General features: G+C 26.0%; 1 protein-coding gene across 1 annotated transcript; it reads left to right on the top strand.

Moving 5' to 3' along the window:
- Nucleotides 1-846: 846 nt before the first annotated feature.
- On the top strand, nucleotides 847-18,441 carry LOC129605524 (roundabout homolog 3). Its single transcript, XM_055515340.1, has 8 exons — nucleotides 847-952; nucleotides 1,598-1,783; nucleotides 1,895-1,995; nucleotides 6,175-6,266; nucleotides 6,403-6,531; nucleotides 14,694-14,813; nucleotides 16,518-16,688; nucleotides 17,725-18,441. Exons 2-8 carry the CDS (start codon nucleotides 1,748-1,750, stop codon nucleotides 18,282-18,284), a joined length of 1,209 nt encoding a protein of 402 aa, XP_055371315.1. The 5' UTR covers nucleotides 847-952; nucleotides 1,598-1,747; the 3' UTR covers nucleotides 18,285-18,441.
- Nucleotides 18,442-18,817: the final 376 nt, after the last annotated feature.

Below are 18,817 nucleotides of genomic sequence, written 5' to 3'. Positions count from 1 at the left end.
GAATAAAAAAATTTTTGTTGAAAAATTTTTGTTTACTACTCTGGGTTTTTATCTAAAGAATTTAAATTGTACAGTTATAAATGAATATGAAAATGTCTTTTTTCTAAAACAGTTTTATTAATATTATATTCGTTAGGGTTCCCGCAGTTTATGTATCTTTTCTTATTTTTTATAGTATATTACTGAAAATTGGAAAATACATTTTTTGCGCAAAAGAATATGTTCAATCGCTTTACATTCCTTATAGAATCGAAATGGTCTCAAAACAATTCTTAAAATTTGTTTGTTTAAAAGATTGTTAAAATCTCCTGTAAGATAACTGACAGTACAATTTTCCTTTTAACAACAATGTCCGGCCTTTTAACGTGACCATAGCATGTTCTCATCACAATCTTCAAATATCGTTAGATGCATATAAATATAAAGAGTAGGAGTTTATGTGTATTTGTTGTTATTACATTGTATTTTAAGTGTTCATCTCTACATAAGTTCTTGATGTTATTTGCCCAAATAGAAATTCAAAACATAATCTGTTTTAGTAAGGTAAACGACTAACTTAAAAAAATTTAAGAAAGAAATAATATCTATCTAGAATTGTGATCTATGAATTTTGTGCAGATGGCAACACATAATTTTGTATTATAAATTTATATTAAAAGTCTAGCAGTACAACTCTCCGATAGTTAAGTAAAGTTGAGATTTTTTATAGCTTTCATTATTTAATTTTATTTCTCTATCTCATTTTATCCTTTTTGTGTTATTTTCCGTCTCTGTTTTTATTTTATTTTAAGTTTTGTTGATTTTCCTTTTTTTGAATTTTTATATTATGTATTTTTTTTCAGTATTATCAGCATTTCAACCAGAATTTGCAGAGCCAATTGTAAATATTTCCGTAGCTGTTGGTAGAGATGCAACGTTTACGTGCCATGTTCGTCATTTGGGTGGATATCGGGTAAGTACACTTAGTTATATATATATATAGCCGCCACACTATAAATATAAAATTTATTTCAAAGATTAGAAATGTATAACAAATGTATGAATAGATGGATGAGAGAATATATAAATGAAGAGATATGGGATGAATATTGAGTGAATGGTAACTCAGCACTTATGTTGATTTTTCTATTTTTGATGAATTAGTTTTCTGTGAAGAAATATTTACCTAAAATACTGTGAAAGTGAGAAAGAGTATTGTTTTAATACTCTTTAAATTGAGTTTAAGATAATTTTGGGTAATAAATTTGTAAAAATTTTCTTTTTTTAGAAATATTTAAGAATTGAAATTAAATGTTTCGAATAATTCCATAATTCTTTAAGGGAAAACGAGGAGTATAAAAATTTGTAGTTCAATATGAAGAATTTTTAAATTATAATTTTATTTTGTCTCTTCTCTAAATAAGTTAATGATTAAAAACTCGAGCTCCATCTTGATCATAATAAAATCTTTGTTGTTTATATTAAAGACATGAAATCAAAATCAATCTATAGCAGTAAATGTTTTGGAAACATAACATCGTTTGGTTTTTCATCACCAACGAAAGTTTATTGCGAAAGCTGACAATAAATTTAATTTCTAATTTTATATTAAAAATAGGTAGGATGGTTAAAAGCTGACACAAAAGCAATTCAAGCAATACATGAGCATGTAATTACACATAATCCTAGAGTAAGCGTTACCCATTCAGATCAATTTACGTGGAATTTACATATAAAATCGGTGACAGAAGAGGACCGAGGTGGTTATATGTGCCAGTTGAATACAGATCCAATGAAAAGTCAAGTAAGTTTTCAAGTTAAACTTCAATTTAATTATACCATAATTAATTTTTTAATAACATTTTTTTAAAAAGTTTGAAATTTTCTAGCATTTAAAATTTTTAATTTATTATAGATTGGATACTTAGACGTTGTAATACCTCCTGATTTTGTAGCTGAAGATACTTCATCTGATGTAATAGTTCCAGAAGGTGCCACTGTAAAACTAACGTGCAGGTAAAAGAGTAAATTTTTATAATAAGGGTAAATTTATTAAACTAAGAAGTGAAAATTAATAAGTTATAAAATTACTGTTGTCAGAATATTCATGACTGTTTGAATTTGGCGCTTTAAATATACCTATTTCCTTACTGCATTCGATTTAAATTTTGACTTGCATATTTATATAAGATAATATTATGAACTCAAAAAAATACCATAAACGCAATATTTTAAAAATTCTATCACTCCTTCTAGAAAAGAATTTTAATTTAAATTTCGCAAATTTATTTCTATAGCTTTTCAATACTTTTTTAAGTACAGTCTAAATGATTAATCAAAACCTTATTTGTTATTTAATATACAATTTCAACACTATAAATGTATGTGTATTCATATGTGTTTATGTGCCTGTATATCACACAATTTAATTACCATCCAATGTAAGCAGATGCATTGAGTTCATAAAAAATTAATAATTTAGTGATAATAAAAATCGAGGTAATTTTAGAATCAACGCGAACGGAATGGCAACAAGCTTTCTGTTTTTAATGAAATTGAGAAAATAAAAACTGCGGATAAAGCAATTTAATACTTTACTACTCTATAATTTAACAATGAAGTGCAGGATAATGGAAAAGATAATAAACTAAGATCTTAAAATGGCCAATTGCATAATAATATTTTGGTTTATATGAACCATATAACCCCAGTCAACATTTTAATGACAATATAACTATTATGTAATAAACAAAAACAAAACCATAATTTTTCACTACCATATTTAATGACTATAATGAAGAACTATATAGAACACATAGAGAAATTCAAACATAAAAATATCACCTCCACCGCAATAATCATTAAGAAAGAAAACCTCTCAATTTGTTACTTCTAACCAAGAATTAACGAGCATATTTTAGGTAATTCTGAAAACATCGTATAGTTGCGTATATAATCAGTATGAGTTCCAGAAGTTTACTCAATACCAACCAATTTGCACTAATAAAAACTACAATTTGTGATACATTGAGATCTAGATAGTTTTTAAAAAGCGCTGAATTAAAAGATAAAATATTCAAATTAAAGTTCTGTTTTACATTAGATTATATAAGGTTTGCCATTATTTTTCATGACACAACCCAAGTTGACCGTCCACAATTGAAATATAATGTCTCTCTGTTGTCCAATTTTCCCGTTTGTTCAACTAAGATTGTTTTATGATGGAAATTTCTTACATTTTTCTTTTTCTCATTCTTATTTATTTCAACAATAACAACTGTTGTTGTTTATGAGTCTGAACTTTATGCAACCATTTGCCTTCTATAACAAAGAACATATATGATTGTTTTGCTGCTCGCTTTACAAAAAATATAATGTACAAACCTACAAGTATGTTAAATATTAATATACTTATAGCATACATATGCCTGACAGTATACCGAAAATGAGGTTTATTGACTATAGCAAAGGCCATCACTAACTTTATAACCATTCTACTACGGTAAAATTTTAAGAAGTAATGAGGTACTCGTAGAACTGTAGTTTGATTTTAGCAAAATTAATGTTAGTTGGTACAGTTGAATAGTAGGAATAATAACAGTAATGTAGTTACAAATATTAAAAATGAAAATCTCTTCAACTTAAGGAATTCCAACATTACACACTCGCACATTGACAAAGATTGCATACGAAATTCTATGATGATGAAAATTCAATAAAAATTCTTAAAAAATATTAAGAAGGATTAAAATGAGAGAAGAAAAAGTAATAAAAGGGAAAAATAAATGGCAATGTGAAAGGTTAAAAGCACAAAATTCAGATAATAAAAGAAATAAAAATATTTTTTCTTGTCTTAAATATCGTAAATCCTTTTACAACTACACATTCGTGTAATATAAATGGTTGAATACCAATATAATAAAGAGTTGAAAAACAAGTATAAACCGAAATAGAGCAATAACAAGTTTACATAATAGAAATGTCTTAAGTTTATTCAATTTAAGGAATTTATGTAGTTGAACAAAACGACCTGATCTCAAAGGATATTTTAAATTTGTCTAAAATGAAAAAAAATCATTTCTCGACGTCTCTTTTTGGAATTTTAAGCGCATTCAAATAAGTTTTAGTGTGCATTGAATGTATAGAAAAGTTAAATAATTATGCACAACTGAATCGTTTACTTCACACCGAAATTTTTAAGTAATTTTAATGTACCGATGCGGATTCTAGTGTATAAAATTCTAGAAAATCATCTCTGTAACAAATTTAATGGACCCCAAGTTCATTGACATGATTTTTATGAAGGTGGCAAAAGTTCGCAAGAATGTAAGAATTTTCTTACATTCTAACGTAACGTTCTCCTACCAAAATTAACCTTACTTGTTACTAAATGCATATAAAGACTAAACTAAATGAACAATAAATTCCACTGAGTAACTTCCAGGAGAAAATCATTTCTTCAAATCATTTTGGAGAAATTAATTTTCGTGTGCTTGCATATGAAGAAGTAAAGATTCTTGTAAACTAACCAATATACCTAAAGGCAAATTGAAAACAATATGTGCCTATATTTTTTCCAAACATAAGATTTATAAGGAAATTTGTACTCGTACATATGTTTTAAAACTATTCTGCTTAAAGAAAAAAAAATTATACAAGTTAGTGTTGTGCAAAAGTTGTTAACCTTTATCTTTCCCTAATCTTAATTCACATTAAATCAATGGCTATTTTCATATAATTTGCTTAGATTCTGAAATCATTCCCCAGTTTTCTAAAAAAAAAAATTATCTTCCCCATTTAAAGTAATTTAAATTTTTATTTTTAAACCATAAATTTTTCTTGTTCCAAAAGAAAAGACAATATGTTGAAAAATTAAACCTATTCCGAGATAATCATTAGCAGGAGTAGGAGCTTTTCATTAAACCATAATTTTTAACCTTCTTTATAACAAATTAAACATTAAATTACTGAAATTTTCTAACAATTTTAATTTGATATGAAAAATAAAGGACAAAATTTTATTTTCATTTAGAGTTTGTTTTTTCTATATTATTACCGCCATACCATGCAAACCTCCTTCCCTTTATACTCCTTTTTTACAGACTAGCCAATTTACAAGTTTTGTCATATTCTGAAACCAAAGAAAACCTCATTAATCTTTTAAGGGTAGAAGTAGTTGTTTTCGTTTTTTTATATTTTAACAATTCAAAAATCAATAAAAAATTATAACCCTTGTCATCATATATTCATTAGACACGATACACACATCCTTACCATGTCTATTCGCATAAATTTTTGCATATGCTTGTTCTTGTAAGTTTGTTTATTTATATGTGTTGACTATGAAATGTCGTGTCTATTTTTACATATTTTTGTTCTATGTGAACCTATGTCAAAATCTAAACTGACATTTGTAACATTTTTCTTCTCTCTTCATCTTTTTATTTATTTATATTTTTGAATATGTTTGTCCTTTTTCAATTTTGTTTCTTTATTATATTATAAAACACATAATTTAAAATTTATTTTATTTTATGTATGTATGTTTCTATGTATATGAATTAAATGAGTGGCATCATGAAATTTTCGGTATGTCGGTTTTTCAAACCACTTTGTATTGATCATTTTAATTCTCAAACTGTGAAGATATTAGGAATTTTACTTGCAATATTTTGGTCCCATTTTTTAATGTACAATGGTAAAGTAAATAAAATATTGCGTTGCTTAAAAAGTACTTCCATCATCAAATTTTAAAGAATTTGATGAAACAATATTGAACTTTCAAAATAATTTTGAGGTGACTGTCCTTCCATTTTAATAACGAAAGGTAAAACAAAGGTGATCTACAATCAGTTTCTGAAATCGCAAATTATTTTCCAAAAATTAATCCAAAATTTCAATTTAGTGTTTTTCCAATTTAGGCAGTTTTCCTTTGAACAGCAGATTTGTCTTCCAATCTATTTTTCGTATCCATTTTTCCACTAAACTTTTAAAAACTGAAGTTAAAGATTAAAATTAGCTCATTCAGGCCAATTTAGTTATAACCAAAAAATGTCTATGGCAATCTCATACTTCAATTTCTTAAAAATTTATATACTGACATAAAAAATTTCCCACTTAATTTAATGCATCATGAATAATTGTATTTTTATGTTTCACGTTTTTTTTTTCTCATGTCTTCATTTCTATTTTAAGAGCACGTGGATATCCAGAACCAATTGTAACATGGCGACGTGAAGATGGAAGTGATATTATACTTAAAGATAGTCTGGGAACTAAAAATTTGGGTATGTGTCAAATATTTAGGATTTAAAAAAAAAGAAAGAATTGAATTTTTGATATTTTAAAGAGATTTTTCGTATTGTTGCAAAAAAAAAGACATCTACTAATATAAAAAATAATTTTTTATTTTTGTTTTTACAGTTCCAGTTTATAAAGGTGAAGTTTTAAAATTATCAAAAATATCACGTGGCGAAATGGGATCATATTTATGTATAGCATCAAATGGTGTTCCGCCATCCGTTTCAAAGAGGATATCTTTAAGCATTCACTGTAAGTATGAGCCAATTGAAGTTAGCAAGTTTATTTTAGTTGTAGTGGATTTTTGTAAAAATTAAGAAACCTGAATTCATTTGCCCATGAAATTGAACTTCAAAATTTTCTTCTTATAGAAATATTAGCGTGAACCAACCTTTAAATATTTAATAAAACTTATAATTTTTTTGTAATTTTGCCAATAATTTTTAAAATATTAAATTTAGTGTATTTTTTTTTGTATTTATATAGGCTAATATCAAATGGTTGTTTGGCAACTGGACAGTAAATTTTAATTCAAACTTCAAGGTTTGATCGAAAATTTCATCGAACTTTTAGAATTCGATTATTGTTGACTTTTTACTTTCGTATTTGCTTCCAAGTAGAAGCTAAAATTGTACATTTTTACATAAGATATTTGAATTTTAATTCCAAATTTTATTTAATAATCTTGTAAATTTTTTCATTAAATTCTTTTAACTTTTAATTTGTTGGCCCTAATTAGAGAAATTGAGAATATTATAAATATTATTATTAATTGAGAACCAATGTGTCAAAAAATAACTGACAGATAGTGATAAAAAAGTTTAGCTTTCAATAATTTATAATGTTGTTAAATTAATTAATTATTTTTGTTAAATTCCTATAAATTTGACTATTAGGCTCCATCAAAAATAACATCTAAATCATATTTGAACAATATTTCTGTCGAAACTTTTTGCTTTTTACTTCATTAACCTTACGATTTTAAAAATACAAATATCAAATTAAATCAGGGGATTGGATCAACATGTAAAAATCGTTCCAAACATATTTTATTTACCTGCACATATCAAATGTGCCACGTATGCAAATACAAATTAAGTCTTTGTTACTTACTGGTTTTGTATTGAAAAAAAAATTGGAACACATTGTGGGAACTTTATTTCATGTAGCTATAGCATAATACCCCTAATTTCAAATTGTCACTGAAAAAAACTTCTATTGGCATTATGCACGCATGTATTGTATTTTTTTTATAAAAAATCAAATGAGACCTTAAATCCTCTAATTAATTTAAATAATATAAAATTATTATCCTGTTTGTACGAACATGAGCATATAATAGATTCCTTTCATACTTTTTTCATTAGTGTATTCACATACGTACAAATTTCCCTACCTAAGGGCATTTATCAAATATGTAAATTTTGCAACATATTCAGTACACATGTATGAAAATGTAGGTACATGTTACTTTAAGTATCGAGAAGATGAAATCAAGTAAAAGTAACAAAGAGCGAGAGAAAGACAAAACTTATTGCAACATTAAGTTACATTACATTATAAGGATGCATTATAATAATAATTCATCTGTTGAGCATCAGATGGCAGTTTATGTTATTTGGTTATGAAGAGAATAATAAAGAACAGTTATTATTCTCTCATATATTGTTTTTATTGTTACGATTTTCATCTTTGTTTTTTTGTTCATGCAAGCTTTCGTATATTGAATTTGTAATAATACTTTGTGTGATTTCGTTTTGCCTTTGGCGGAAAAAAGAGCAAACGATAATGGTTATAAAATGCAGTGATGTAACTTGCTAGAATATTTTTAAAACTGGAAATATGTATATTTTCGACACGAGTCAACAGATTTGTCGGAGTGGGAGTTTACGACCAAGTCCTAAATCACTGACTTTCTAAACTGATGAACGTAAAGCATTCAATCATTTCAAACAGGGGCATATGTTATCGAAATGAATGGTTATGAGTGTATCAAAACCAACATTTGAGGACTCCAATATCAACTTTGAATGATGATAGGTCTAAATTATTTGCGGGAAGGATTGAGAAATTGCCCTTCAACTTAGATATTAGAGAACAATGTTTGTCGAATGTCCATTCTGTATAAATTAAAATAGGATGACAGAACGTGAGGTCGGTGCTCGACTTGGTCTAAAATGTTTCGAAAGTAGTTTTGTAGCAGTCCTAGATGTTTCTCCACTCAAAGCTGAGGCATTATTGAAGCTTATCAGGAGCCTATCTAAACATTTATAGCTTATATTGATATGGCTGAGACATTAGTTAAAAACAACTTCTTAAGGAAGTTAAGATGAAGGAAAGAATTTAATTTCGAACTTGTAAACTGAACAAAGAAATATATCATAGACATACATTAGCATGTGTATGATATACTAATTAGGAGGGCTGATTCAGTAAGTTTGTCAACTAAGTTGAGTATACTGCAATCGAACAAAATTCATATCACATTTTTTAGCACATATTAAAAAAATTTAATTTGACTTTTGTATTTTGTATATTAATGAAGACAGAAAAAAATTAATTTAGGAATAAAAAAAATTTCGTGGAAAAAAAACACATTCAAAAAGATAATAAAATTTCATGTACCATGAAAAAAGGAAGTAATTAAGACGGGAAATATGTTTGCATCAAAAGTCCATAAAAATGTATATGAATGCTTAATTTATGAAACACGAAACTAAGAGCATTCTTAGGATTTTCCAGGAAGCAGGGAGGTGAACTACATATTTTCTTCTTTAAAAGAGATGAAAAAAAAAAAACGAAAATAGAAGTAGATGAAAAACTTTATGCTAGTAAACAAATAACTTTTCTTTCAAAAATAATTCATAGCTGTGTGTGAAATTCAAAGACTAGGGAATGACATAAGGGGTTGAAAAACTGGAAAAATTTTCATTCACTATATTTCGCGTTTCAAATTAATAAGCATTAGAAAGAAAAACTGTAGTTACAGGAGATTTAATTTTTGCTTTTTCTTGTTTTGGTTTCCCGCTATGATCGACCCTATTTTAAATTTTAAAATGGAAGAACACAAAAAAATTTTTTATTAAAAAACAAGTAAAATAGAAAAATTTACATTTATTAGCAATTATTGTGGTACAAGTTAATTATGCAAACTTATTAAAAAATTATTATATGGTCGGTTCTGTTTTCTTCTGCTAGTCGGTGTAATTAAATTCAATTATGTTTTTAATTTATATAAGATGAGAATGAATGGAATGAATGAAAATTTTTTTGGAAAATCTTAAAGTGTTAGGCTTTGTTTTAAAATTTAATAATTTGGTTTGTTAAGGAAATTGGATATTTTAAACTTTTTTCAACAAATTCAAAGAATACAAGGATACAGGCCTAAAATTTAGTAATCTCGGAGCTTGAAGGTACGAACTTTTTTATGACATTGTTTTTCCATCCGCCTTTCATGATTTCATTTTGAGTCTATCTTCTAAGATGTTAATCGGCTTTACACTTTCACACATTTCACAGTTTTACCAAATTCGAATTTATTGTATGAACTAAAATTGTCAAGCCATAAAAACACACATTTTACAATGCAACTTAAATCAAATTATTAAAATGAATGCAAATCATCCCAAATTTTGTATGCAGAAAGTTTCATATCAAAGGTGTTTTTATATAACTACCATCATCTAACATATTTGAAAAAAAAAAAAAACATTAATAAGTTTTCAACTTTTTATTCAAGCCTTCTTATGGACAGAAATGTGAACAGGAAAATTTCCGAGCAACTTTAAAAATTAAATTTTATTAAAAGAAGCGTTTTCACGGATCATCGAAAAATGAACAGGTTATATAAATTTGAAAAAAAAAAAAATGGAAGGAAATTGAATTCAAAAAATTGTTTTTTTACATGTAGATGAATAAAAGTAAGGTTCAAAACATTGACCAAAAGGGTAATATCTCAGTGATAAATTTGTTAAGTGAAATAATGAAAGTTCATACATTTTTTATTCAATCTTACATTTACTATGTATCTTTTGATGAAGTGGCGAACGTACAATACTTCCTGGTATTGAGACCTCAAAGTCAAAAACCAAAAAGTGTTTTAACAAATTATTAATATTTTTAATAAATTTAAAAGTGGTTGAGAGGCAAACCAGATTGGCATATTACTGAACAATTGAGTTTTTCTCAGTCTCAGCTATGTATGAACACATGTACAAGCCTTATATTTTTCTATTCTAGTTATGGTAACGGTTTTTTAAATGTTGTCGTAATTTTCATAATCACGATATTCTTTAATATTTGTATCTTTGATCTAATTTTATAGCGAATCAGCTTTTAACTAACTCATAAAGCTTGAGTTTATCATGAAGTAAGAATCTCTAACTGTGAAGAGTATTTCATAGGTAGGCGTAGGCCTTACTTTCCTAAAATACTGTACGTGTGTGTACATGCAATTTTCCATGAATATTGTACTTTGACAGTAATTATGAATATAAAATTAGGTAACCTCTTCTCCTCTTACTTGAATCAGAAGCCCTTCACTTGCAAATAGTCACATACAAAATATTTTAAAATGTCAGAAGTAAAGAACATTAGAATATTTTAACATTTTTCAATAACTACTCAAAGGCTATTCAGGAAATTTTTGTCTCAACTTTTCATTTTTGTATGTGTACATATACATACATTTATAAAATTTTTTGTATTAAATTCCTGTGTTCATTAAACGGACATTGTATTCATTTTATTTATGTGTGTACATAAAATTTATAGAAAATATCAAAAAATACAATAAACTCCCTTAAATTCCATCAAAAAGTGATACTTTGAATTTAAATAAATCACACAAGGATTAAAGCATACATTTTTAGAGATATTTTCTGATATACATAATATGTACACTCGAATGTTCTTACAGGAACATTTGAAATAGTTATAGAATATGCATAAAAGTTTTTACTTATACAAATTTATATAGTTAAATTTCATTTAGGTCTATTGTATTCAAAAATCATGTTAAATTTGTAAAGTTCACCAAATTGTCCAAAAACAAGTTGTTTTATTCTTTTCGAAAATACACACACAACCCTACATGTTTTAGCATTTTATACATGAGTAATTAACTATCCCCTATAGGGGAGGTCAATCTAAAATTTGAATAGCTTTGAAAAGTGAAAAGTAAAGAGGGCATTTATAATTTATAACATTTTGTATACTTTAATAAACTCCATTGTAAATTTTAAAAAATATTGATAAAAACATAAATTTTAAATTTGCTGCAAAATTCCATATTTGAGGTAGTAAATAAAGATATTTAAGATTTTATGTGAATGAAGGTACAAAGTAGTTAGGCTTCATATTATGAATGTGTTGAAAAAGCTATACATATAGCTAAAAGAAAACGTATTAGTTGGTGTTCAAGTATGTAAAATTTCTTTTAATATTCGTTTAAAACAGTGATGTCCAACAGGAATGGTTTCTTGGGCAGAAATTTTTTTTTTACTGGTTCATGTGGGCACATTTAAAAAAAAACAAAAGTATTTAATTTAGTAACTTTATTTAATTTTATTCATAAAATCGAAATCATATTAAAATTTAATGTGAAGCTTGTTTTTTTAAATTATCTGCTAATTTTTGAATATCAACTGGCAATTTTGTTGACGCACAACGCAGTTGTTTTTTTTTTTTCATTATTTTTAAAAACTAAAAACTATTATTTTCTTATTTCCTTTTTATTCTAATTTGGCCTATGATTTTAATGTGTGTTTTTTGCTGTTTTTATTCTAAGTTGAAACTTTATGAAGGTAAAAATATTTTGTTCCAGAGTGCCGCAAAAAATTTTCAATTGGGCCGCACGTTGGACATGGCTGGTTTAAAACATTAAAAATTTTGATTTGAAATTCTTAATGTTTTGTTTTCGTTTCGAAAAATTATAATAAGGATGAATTTAGAAGGTTCGCGTGAAATTATCAAATAGAAATGTACATATGTGTAAACAAATAAACGAATATTCCAGTTGAATATGTTATAAGTTTTCTGTACCTACGTTATGAGTTTTCCGATTCAACCTTTGCCAAAAAACTTTCAAGCGTAATCCATATGATTCACAATTTGCTTTAATTTTAATGTAAAATTTTAGATGCGTCTTTGGAATATCAGCCAGAATTATAAAATGTCCAACATTTTTTCACATTGGAAGTATAAATAATTCCATTGAACACTATTGGAAATGTCGTCAATTTGGTCAAATGAAATTTAACCAGATATATTTTGACCAAATATATTTCACCAAATAAAATTTCAAGTTTCTCAAAAAATTTAAAGTTAAAAGACGAATCAAAAGAAGAAAAAATTTAAAAAAAATTCGCCTAAAGAGGGGAGAATATTCCTTCAAATTAATATCGTATTCGGAATATAGTTGGGTGTTGAATAACCCTTAACTAATAAATCCAAGATCTCTTATTTCTTCTTCTTCTGCATGTCATAAATCAATTGACCCTTTTTGATAATTCTGAAAAATTGCCTCTGTTTGAATTTCCATTTCACATTTTATTCGATCTCCATCTTAAAAATTCGGATAATATCGTATTATTGGCAAGATTGCTGTTACCGTTTAAGTCTATCCATTAAGTTTTCATGGCACTTGCATAGGTTGTTTAGAATAATAGATTTAAATATAGAAAATATTTAAAAATATAAGATAAAATAATTGAATAAAATTTATTATTTAAAGAAATACACACTCATACGGACTCAGACCGTACATATGTAAATTTTATATTATGACAATAAATATTTTACCCATATATAAAATATTGCAGAATTTCAATTTTGCATTTTGCATGTCGCATGAAGAAGGTCAATTAATTTTTTCTATTTTTCCTTTTTTTTATAAATTCAACCAATATATTATTTGCTTTAAATATCCTTAATCCTGATACATATTATAATAAAACATCAATCCCCATTAATTCACATATAAGCATTTTACAACAAATCGACCAAATTATATTCCAAGGTTCATAAACTATCCTAAGGATTTAATATAACTTTATTGTCTTTTCGTATCTTTAAAAAAATTCGATATAGGTAACATTTTCCAATTAAGATTTTATTGAAAACTTTTTTTATTCTATAAACTTTGTGCCTTAGAAATTTATAAAATTTTTATATGTGTACCTATGTACCTACAGATTTTTGGTTTTTGGAGTTTCTTCATATTTTTTGAAGTATTGTAAATAATGTTTGATTTTAGGAATATTGAGGCAATATATTTCAAATTTAAACTCTATTCCACTTATATGTATGTGTACGTATAAGAAATTTCTGTTAGGGTTCATGAACTGATTACATATATGTACGTATAATGCAATTTTATATAAAGGAAATCAAGTCCAAGACTCCTGTAGGTAAATTAATTTTTGATTCATTAAAATGTATGATTTTAAAATGCATCAGAAAAGTCCTTTTTCTCATGAGAAGTTCATATACATAAATTCAAAAATGTCATCAAATATATTTAAACTTTTCTTTTCATGTGTAGTGAAAGTTGAGGCTTTTATAGATTACATTTTTTGGTATTAACTTGAAATGAATGCTATATAAAGAGATCAGAAATATTGAAATGTGTGTAATGTTTTTATACAAGATGCACTTGATAAGTTCAACCGTAAGATAATAAAAGAGCAAAATGTCTTACAGATCAAGCTAATCTTAATTTTCTTTCTTGGGTATTTTCCCCACACAATATCTAGAACTGAATTGTTCTGTGATTTATACATTTCTAAAGGTGTTTAGTACTTAAAATTGAAAAGCAGTGAGTTAGAAATGATAGACGAAATCTACGCTACGCTAACATAATTTCTTCAAGAAAAAAAAACGGTAATTTGTATTGACACAGTAAATCAATGAATTAGTAATAAATTTTTTTGATTGTATTGGGATTTAATAACTTTTATTACGATACAACACGACAGCAACGCACAATCCTTTAACGATACAACACGACCGCGTTGTAATCTTATAGATAAAATATGCTGAAATATTATTTCTTGAATAACAGAATCGTTTTACTAGCATATTAAAATGAATATAACTCTGCCTTCGAACTTCAAAACCATGAAACCTAAAATCGTACATCTTACATAATTTATTCTATTATTATACGAGAATAAAACAACCTTCAACAAAACAATTTTTATATGCGTTCAATATATTTGGCCTATTGCCCAAAAATTTCATTGAATCAAAAACAAAAAAGGAAACTTAGTTCAAAAAAAAGAAAAAAAAAACAAAGCCTGATACACTCAATTAATGGAAAATATTTTTTACTCTTCTTTTGCATTTTCTTTTTCTCTCTTTTGATATTATTTTTATTTATCTTGCTTTTTTCTTGTGATTTATGATCATTTTAGTTCATCCTGTTATTCAAGTACCAAATCAATTAGTGGGAGCACCACTTGGAACTGATGTACAGATTGAATGTCACGTAGAAGCATCACCAAAATCAATTAACTATTGGGTTAAGGATACGGGTGAGTAAATCATTATAATCTCTTACATAAAATTCGGAAATTTTAAATTTACATGTGTTATGTGTGTGTGTTAAATCAAATGCACTTACATATAGGTAATACCAAAATATAGGCATCACTACATATGCCTTTACTATATAATAAACACATAAATTATTGCACATGGCACTCTAACTTATAATTAGAGATGTAAAGGATTTGAAATTTTTGGTTACGTTCACATACAGACACACAATATGCACCCAAGGTTTTACCTTTTTGATTTCAAAAATTTCATATTTAAAATTTTGTAATATTTTTAATAAAGATTTTTGTTTTGTTCTTCTTTTCTAAATTTTTTTGTTCAGCAAAATCCAAAATTTGGGTAATTTAAATTGTGTCGAATTGTTGTTTTTTTTTTCAATGGCTTTTTAGTCCGAATATTGTTAGAAAATGGAATAGAATTCCTCTGAGATCATTAAAAATGTGTGATTTTTTTTCAATAGGATTTTGAATTTTTATGTGGTAAAAATTTGAAGTCGAAAAGTTTTGGAATTCATTAAAAAGATTGAAATATTTGACACTGTTGCATTCGTTTAATATGTATTGAGGCTGAAATTCAAAAGAGAAGAAGAAAAACAAAAACAGAGTAATATTGAAAAAATTTTTGATTTTGACAATAAGTTCAACTTGAAAAGCCTTGTTACACACACATTTTTGTTAGATTGTCGCGATGCGGTTGATTTTTTTGAATTACACATAGAAAAATATTATGAAAAATTATTTGAATAGGTTGTTAATTGCAATTTTGAATTTTTCAAATTAATTGTAATAAATGAAAATTGTTACATTAAAAAAAAAAGGATAAGAGGTGACAAAACAGAGAAATTGGGGATTGATTTGTTATTTCAAAAGAGTTTGAAAAATGTTCAATTGAATTTGCTTTTTCATGATTGAGAATCGTGTAGTGTAAAAGGAAACCATGAATTTTTTTTTGTAACATAGCAATTTGCTTCTAAAATGGTGAAATAATATCCTACTAAAATCTCCAATATTTGATTAATGTAATCTCATTGAATTTTCCAATGTTTTAGGTAATGGAATTAAATTTTATAGCTCATTTTTAACGCAAATGAAATTGCATTTAAAGATTTTAAAACTGATTTTTTTTTCAAATTTCGGCATTTGTAGCATTTTATTTCTAATATTTTCTGAAAATTTTCGAATTTTAAGATTATGTTCCCTATTATTTTCTGAATTTAAATTTTTACAAAGTTTATTCAGCGTTCACTCAAAAGGAAAAATCGTGACTTATTTATCAATAATAGAAAAAACTTTGTAAAACTTTCGTCAACGAAATAAAAACGTGGTTTAATCTCGAGAACAAGTGGTAACCCTAATGTAACATGAAGAATATATAAAGCAAATAAATTTAAAAAAATTTAATTATAAAAAAATTACAGCCGCGTACTCTTTGGATTCCGTCTTTTCTAAAGACAAAAATTATCAAAAGAAAATCAATTTAATATCTAAAATATCAAGAGGTTCTTAACACAAACTATACACTTAACAGAAAATTCTCTTCCTTAATTTATTCTCAAATAACAAATTGAATGTCAAAAAAGATGAGAACCGAAAAAACTTTTAATTAAATTACTTTTATTTCAAAAACTAACAAATTATAATAATTTTTTTCTTCTTTTTTTAATTTCTTCAAAAATTCAGGTGAAATGATTGTCTCATCACCAAAATACCATGTTCAAGAGTCATCAAAATCAATGTATGAGACTAAAATGACTGTAATTGTTCGTAAATTTCAAAAGGAAGATGTTGGCTCATATCGTTGTATAGCTAAAAATTCACTTGGTGAAGTTGACAGTAGCATTCGAATTTATGGTAAGAAAAATAATTGCAAAAAGTTCACATTCTTGGAAAAATGGCGTTTATAAAATGTTCTTGCACACCACATTTATATTGTAACATTAAATAATTTGTGTCCTATTTTAATTTTACATTATTGAAATGAATATGCGAAATACAAAGTTAAAAACAAATATATTAATGTATGTATGTATAATAATCTGCACAGACACACATTATAATGCACCTTTACCTCATGTTCAAATAAAATTCATCAACATTAAAATTGTCCTGTGCTTCTTAAATTGAATGCAGAAAAGTAATAAAGAAAAGGATATGTAATAAAATTTTATTCTTATAAGGAGTAAAAGAATTAATTTTACTTCATCCTTTATCCAATATATATTTATGTATGCATACTTCATTTGACTTAAGTTCATTCAAAGACCTAAATTGGATTTAGATTTTATTTCCTTCTTATTTTTATATGGAAATTTTTTATCAATATTTTGATTTTTTTCTACATTGAAGCGAATATAAAATACAAGGTGCTTTTTGTATGCAATATTCATGATTCTGTTATGTTGATTCCATTATAATTCAAATCCGATATCATTTTATGGGATGAAGATGAGAAAGCGACTTAATGAAAAATGCCAGACGTGATTTGAGCCCAGACGGGATTTCTTAAAAGAATGATTATACCGTTAAAATAATGATGACGGACTTAATGTTACAGTTCGTCCCATAGCTTTTTCTAAGCTTATTTCGAAAATTTGTTTGAAATTTCTTAAAAATTGTTTTACAATTTTTCTATAGTACTCGTAACTCGTAACATAAACAACCCGGCAAGACACTCTGTGCTAGTAAATACTTTTTGAAAATTACAAACACAAATTTAACATCAAATATCAAAATTTTCGAATAAATGAGAATTCCGCCTATAAATTGTCTTGTATACAAAATTTTTATTTTTAAATCACCTTTAATTTTATATTCTTGTAATTTTTATTAACTTTATTTTATTTATTTTCTCTCCTTTATTTTCAATTTCAAACAAAAAAAAAAACAGAAATACCTGGACCTAGTCGTAAAGTTTTACCACCAAAATATGGTACAGAAACAAATGACATTTTAAAACAACAGAATAAACATCAAATTAAAGTAACATATCAGCCATCAGCAGATGATGAAGATCTTTATGGTTCATCGGCTGAGGAATTTGACGAGAATGATATGTCAAGTATATTATACCATCAGCAGAAATCAACAAATAAACCATCATCAACAATATTCGATATAATAAATTCAAATTCAAATACAAAACATAATCATAATCACAATCATCATCATCATCATAATAATAATGGAAATAATGGTGGTGTAAACGGTATATCTGGTACTAATAATGGTGGTGGTGGTGTTGGTGGTAATTCTGATTTAATAAATGTTTTAGTAACAAGAAAGCCACCATTTTATATTCCAGAGATCAGAGGTGATGTTAATAATGAACTTAGTCATTTGGGTTCAAATTCAATTTCAAATATTAAAAATACAACGATGTCAATAATAAAATCAATTTTAATAGTGATTGGAGTTGTTTCATCAATTAGTTCATGGCTATGCTCATAATAAATACACAATGTAAAGCTAAACCAAAGTAAAAAAAAAATCTTATAATAATAACAATGATAATAAAAATAAGAGATATTTATATTTACCCATACATACATAACATATGTATATGTATATAAAATATAAAATAAAAAAATAAAATAAAATTTGGGGGTTAAAATTTTAGAATACTGGGATTTTATTTTATAATGTTACATGTAATGTTTACAGTAAATGTCAAAATGTATGTTAAAAATAGGGTTAAAATTTTAATGCCAAATTTATTTTAAAAATATTTGTTATGTTTCTATTTCTTTTAATTTTGTTTTTTCATTATATTTAAATGGTTTGACTTTATGTCATATAATATGGTTAAAAAAAAGGGTTCAAATACAACGACGGTTTGTTGAAAATTATTATTAACAAATTTTTGTTTTGTTTTTGGAAAAAAATACAAAAAAATTAATGTTAACTATCTAAAAAATTATATGTACTTGTTTTTTAATATTTTTTTAAAATGTTTATACCTATTGTGAAAAATTTAATAACAC

The sequence above is a fragment of the Condylostylus longicornis genome, unplaced genomic scaffold (assembly GCF_029603195.1).
Source record: "Condylostylus longicornis isolate FDR11 unplaced genomic scaffold, ASM2960319v2 ptg000013l, whole genome shotgun sequence".
Lineage (NCBI taxonomy): Eukaryota > Metazoa > Arthropoda > Insecta > Diptera > Dolichopodidae > Condylostylus > Condylostylus longicornis.
Note: the sequence above shows the minus strand (reverse complement) of the source record. Positions and strands in the feature narration are given on the sequence as shown.

Excerpts from the sequence above, each read along its gene's own strand:
- LOC129605524 (XM_055515340.1), top strand. The coding sequence starts at position 1,748 with ATGTGCCAGTTGAATACAGATCCAATGAAAAGTCAA. Across the intron at positions 14,814-16,517 it reads CTATTGGGTTAAGGATACGG|GTGAAATGATTGTCTCATCA; the intron begins GTGAGTAAATCA and ends TCAAAAATTCAG. Across the intron at positions 16,689-17,724 it reads CAGTAGCATTCGAATTTATG|AAATACCTGGACCTAGTCGT; the intron begins GTAAGAAAAATA and ends AAAAAAAAACAG.